At 44.5% G+C, this 5,606-nt stretch overlaps 1 protein-coding gene across 1 annotated transcript in view; it reads right to left on the reverse strand.

Moving 5' to 3' along the window:
• Window positions 1-5,606, reverse strand: part of LOC109920826 (SH3 domain-binding protein 1-like) — a 90,548-nt gene that overhangs the window by 60,413 nt on the left and 24,529 nt on the right. The window contains exons 3-4 of the mRNA XM_048617375.1: window positions 4,962-5,066; window positions 1,664-1,740 (exon numbers count right to left, since the gene is read on the reverse strand). Of these exons, the coding sequence (XP_048473332.1) occupies window positions 1,664-1,740; window positions 4,962-5,066 (182 nt within the window). The remainder of the gene's footprint in view (window positions 1-1,663; window positions 1,741-4,961; window positions 5,067-5,606) is intronic.

Here is a 5,606-nt window from a genome sequence, read left to right on the forward strand (position 1 = left end):
CGGCCTTCACCATCACCGAGACCCGGCCTTCACCATCACCGAGACCCAGCATTCACCGTCGTTGAGACCAGAGTTTGTTAATAGAATTTAAATTCCAAAAGCTGTCCTGGGATTGGAATCCAAGTCTCCACAGCATTAACCTCGCTCTCTGGATTACTAGAACAAAATGCACAATACTGCGGAAATCTGAAGTAAAAATGCTGAAATGAGTCTTTGTGTTTAAAAGAAGAGTCATATTGGACTCGAAACGTTAACTCTGTTTATCTCTCCCAGATGCTGCCAGACCTGCTGAGTTTCTCCAGCACTTTCTGTTTTTAAGCTTGTGATTAAAATATAAAATCACCATAGTCTTACCTGACCATGGGGCAGCTCTCCCTCATTATAGAGAGAGACAGAGAGAGAGACAGAGGGCGAGACAGAGAGAGAGAGAGAAAGAGAGAGAGAGAAGAAGAAGGAAAGAAAGAGAGAGAGAAAGATAGAGAGAAAAGAGAGGGAGAGAGAAAGAGAGAGAGAAGGAAAAAGAAAGACAGAGAGAAAGAGAGAGAGAGAAAGAGAGAGAGAGAAAAAGAGAGGGAGTGAAAAAGAGAGGGAGTGAAAGATAGAGAGGGAGAAAGAAAGAACGAGAGAGAGAGAAAGTGAGAGAGAGAGAAAGAGAGAGAGACAAAGAGAGAGAGAGAAAAAGAGAGGGAGTGAAAGATAGAGAGGGAGAAAGAAAGAAAGAGAGAGAGAGAAAGAGAGAGAGGGGGTGACTGGTGGTGTTTTAATCTGAGGGTCACCACACCTCAGGCACAGGGAGAGGTCAGAAGTCACACGACACCAGGTTATAGTCCAACAAGTTTATTTGAAATCGCAAGCTTTCGCAGCGCTGCTCCTTCACCTGTTGGACTATAACCTGGTGTCATGCAACTTCTGAATTTGTCCACCCCAGTCCAACAGCGACACCTCCGCATCAAGGGGAAAGGTTAAGAAGGACAGTCCTTCACAGTAACCTCAGGCAGTGTGGGAACTGAACCCGTACTGTTAACCACTCCCTAACCACTCCCTGTTGGCATTACCACCTCCGCCTACCATCAAAACCAAATTGTTCCTGTTGGGATAATGCAGATTGAGGGAAAAAAATCTTAACATTAGAAGAAGGTTGTTCAGGAATGATATTATGAAGCGTTGTAGGAATCATAGGTTTTACAATCGATTTTTGATGGTTGAGAATTTCCAGGAGTCTGGAGCAAAACAGATCAGCCTTGGGCAAGCAGATGGTGGAGCAGGCATGATGGAAATGAATGGTGTCTACCTGTCTGATTACTACCAGCTAGGGATATCCGAAATAGACACGGATATAGGTGGGCTGGGGAGAAAGGAGGCTTACATTTATCGTCTGAGAATTAGGGTCAGACCATTCAGGAGAGATGTCAGGAAGCACTTCTTTACACAAAGGGTGGGAGCGGTTTGGAACTCTCTTCCACAAATGGAAGTGGATGCTGGATCAGTTGTTAATTTAAATTATTTTTAATATTCATTAATGGGATGAGGGCATGACTGGTTAGGTGATCGAATCGGTGCCTCTTATCCTCAGCCCTGCGAGCACTCGTGCCACAGTGTTAGGCGTTGACCATCCCATGGTTTTGTCTCAGCCTGCGATGAGAGCCAGTGGCTTCATACCCACCTAATGGCAGACTCGTTGTCCAACTCTCTGCTGCTGTCCTCCATGCTCTGTGACAGTGTCATCAACGGCATCTTTTTCTGTGCCAGAAAGAAAGAAACATTAGGATTGCAGGGGCCCTGGGCTGTGACAGAGTGGGGGCATGGAGCCACAGAGACAAAGCAGCTCATGGGTAGCCTTGCCTTAGATGTAGGAAGAACATAAGAACGTAAGAAATAGGGGCCTGCTCTGAGCCTGCTCCGCCATTCACAAAGGTCATGGCTGATCTTTGTTGTGGACTCAGCTCCACTCACCCGCCCACTCACCATAACCCTTAAACCCTTTACTGTTCAAAAATCTATCTATCTTTTAGTCTTAAAAATATACAATGAGGAAGCCTCAACTGCTTCACTGGGCAGGGAATTCCACAGATTCACAACCTTTTGGGTGAAGAAGTTCCTCCTCAACTCAGCTCTAAATCTGCTCCCCCTTATTTTGAGGCTGTGCCCCCTAGTTATGGTTTCACCTGCCAGTGGAAACATCCTCCCTGCTTCTCTCTTATCTATTCCCTTCATAATTTTATATGTTTCTATAAGATCCCCCTCATTCTTCCAAATTCCCATGAGTATAGCCCAAGTCTACTCGATCTCTCCTCATAAGGGAACCCTCTCAACTCTGGAATCAACCTGTCGAACATCCTCTGCACCCCCTCCAGTGCCAGTACATCCTTTCTCAACTAAGGAGTCCAAAACTGTACACAGTACTCCAGGTGTGGTCTCACTAGCACCTTATACCGTTGCAACATAACCTCCCTGATTTTAAACTCCATTCCTCTCGCAAGGAAGGACAATACTCCATTTGACTTTTGAATTACCTGCTGCACCTGCAAACCAACTTTTGTCATTCATTAAGGCCCTAGCTCTCCAAAGTCCTCAACCAGTATGATACCAAAGGGAAAGTGTGAGTGGAGAGCATAGGGCTTGCCCAGGACAGTGTGTATGGGTCAGACAGCGGAGCAAGCAATAGTTGGAGTCAGATCAGGTCTTGTTTGGGCCTCTCTTAAAGATTAGTCCCTTGCACAGAGAGCCATAGAGTCACACAGCACGGAAACAGACCCTTCGGTCCGACCAGTCCATGCTGAACATAATCCCAAACTAAACTAGTCCCACCTGCCTGATTCTGGCTCTTTCCCTCCAAACCTTTCCTATTCATGTACTTGTCCAAATGTCTTTTAAATGTTGTAACATCCACATCCACCACTTCCTCAGGAAATTCATTCCACACACGAACCACCCTCTGTGTAAAGAAATTTGCCCCTCATGTCTTTTTAAAATCTCTCTTGCCTTACCTTAAAAATGTGCCCCCTAGTCTTTAAATCCCCCAACCTAGGGAAAAGACAACTACCATCAACTCTAAATATACCCGTCATTATTGTATAAATTTCCATCAGGTTGCCTCTCAACCTCCTACGCTCCAGTATAAAAAGTCGCAGCCTTTCTTTCTCACTCAAACCTTCCATACCCAGCTTAAAACACTTGGGTTATATATGCAAGAGAAGTGTATGTTGACAGAAGTCTGTAAAATAACAGTTATCAGATTGTCAATATTGATAAATTCTTTCAATGAGGTAGTCTCGGCACAGGGAATATTAGGTTGATGTTACAAATTTCCAGTTTCTACAGCAAAGCCCAGTCTTCACAGCACAGGAATAGGCCACTCAGCTCCATGAGTCAATGTCTATGTTGTTAGAAAGATGTGATAGCTGAAATATTAATCTATCATATCATATGTCAGGATAACATATATATCTTTTCGCAATTCGGAAAAGGACACTTTGCAAAGCAAAAGGCCATGAACACAACAGCAACAATACTGCATTTGCAAGGACCAGGCCGTTTGGATGGAGATGTGATGTCTCCAATCCTGACAGAAAGTGGTCACATGATCCAGTTATTAGTGTCATAGTGCAGCTGAATTTTTAACCCAGACAGACATAAAGTCTGAAATAATTTGCCTGATGAGCAGCAATCCTTTAATCTCATTCTCTCTTTCCATGAAATTCCTTTCATAAGGTGTTGTGAGTCAAAAACCCACTGGAAGGCCTCATTGCCACTCGTGAAGGGTTCCTGAAGAAGGTTTTGGAATCTACCTTACTGTCTCCAGAAAAGAGATTTCATCCAGCCATAACTGATCCAGGGGGGTATTCCAGTGCCAAGAGCTTGTGTGTAACTTCGGCTGTAGGTCAACGTTTGAAACAATGAACGGCTGTTTCTTTTCTTCTGAGTTAATGGCCACCTCGCCGAAGAATTTTTCAGAAAACACCCTGCGGAGTTGTACCTTCCTTTCTCAAATGTTTTTATCTGTGTACATATGAAAGAGAGAGAAGGTGTGTGTGAGAGAAAGAGTGAGAAAGAGGGAGTGTGAGAGAGTGAGAGAGAATGTGTGTTAGACAAAATGTGAGAGCAAGAGAGTATGTGTGTAAGAGAGGGCATGCGTGAGAGAGAGAGAGAGAATGTGTTTGAGAGAGAGTGTGAGAGAGTGTGTGTGTGTATGTGAATGTGAGAGAGTGTGTGTGTGTTTGAGAAAGAATGTGAGAGTGTGTTTGTGTTTGAGAGAGAGTGTGTGTGTTTGAGAAAGAATGTGAGAGTGTGTTTGTGTGTTTGAGAGAGAGTGTGTGTGTTCGAGAAAGAATGTGAGAGTGTGTGTGTGTGTCTGAGAGAGAGTGTGAGAGAGATTATGTGTTTGAGAGAGAGTGTGTGTGTGTTTGAGAACGAGTGAGAGTGTGTGTGTGTGTTTGAGAGTATGAAAGACTGTGTATGTGTTTGAGAGAGAGTGTGAGAGTGTGCGTGTGTTTGAGAGTGAGTATGAGAGTGTGTGTGTGTTTGATGTGTGAGACAGAGTGTGAGAGAGAGTGTGTGTGTTTGAGAGAGAAAGTCCATGTGAAAGAGTCTAAACCTTTTTTTAAGGATCTTTGAATCTTCAAGTAAGTATGTTTAGCTTGCAATAAACTATTTCTTTATTTGTTATCTAGACACCTGGCTAATCTGTTTCTGATGCTGAAGTAAATACAGTCAGATATCAACCCATTTCTGAAGAAGGGTCTAGGCCTGAAATGTCAGCCTTCCTGCTCCTCTGATGCTGCTTGGCCTGCTGTGTTCATCCAGCTCTACACCTTGTTATCTCAGATATCAATGTGACTGCCAATATCACCACACTTTTTAAATTCAGCCTTTGTAATGAGCAGTGGAGGAGTGGGACTTGGATGGGAATTGGATTATTGGAACTACCTGACATAATGTGACCAAGGAATTTCCTTACTCACCAAGCGCTTATCAAAATCAGAACCCTGCTGACCGTGAAGGCAGGACAACAGCCTCTTGTATGTGATGCAGGTTGCTCTCCGCGTGGGTTCAATCCGGTTTTCAAACTGAACAAAAGTGAAGACAAACAGGTGAGAGGTCAATGTGTTTAACGAATGGGAAAGCATGCTGCCATGGGAGCAGGCAAAGGTCAAAGTTCAAATGAGAAAAAAAGCCTTTAGCCCATTGGGTCTCTCCTTCTGGAAATCAAGAACCAGGCTTGATGTAGCTGGAAAAGGTTCAGAATGTCAGCTCTACCCACACCAGGGCATCAACTGGCTGCAAAACAACATGCCCTCAGCGCTAAACTGGAGTATCAGCTCACCATCAGCACTACACTGGAGTATCAGCTCTTCCTCAGCGCTACACTGGAGTATCAGCTCTTCCTCAGTGCTACACTGGAGTATCAGCTCAACATCAGCACTACCCTGGAGTATCAGCACTCCCTCAGCGCTACACTGGAATACCAACAATCCCTCAGTGCTACACTGGAATATCAGCACTCTCTCAGTGCTACAATGGAGTATCAGCTCTTCCTCAGTGCTACACTGGAGTATCAGTACTCCCTCAGTGCTACACTGGAGTATCAGCTCTTCCTCAGTGCTACA

The sequence above is a fragment of the Rhincodon typus genome, chromosome 37 (genome assembly GCF_021869965.1).
Source record: "Rhincodon typus isolate 14 chromosome 37, sRhiTyp1.1, whole genome shotgun sequence".
NCBI lineage: Eukaryota > Metazoa > Chordata > Chondrichthyes > Orectolobiformes > Rhincodontidae > Rhincodon > Rhincodon typus.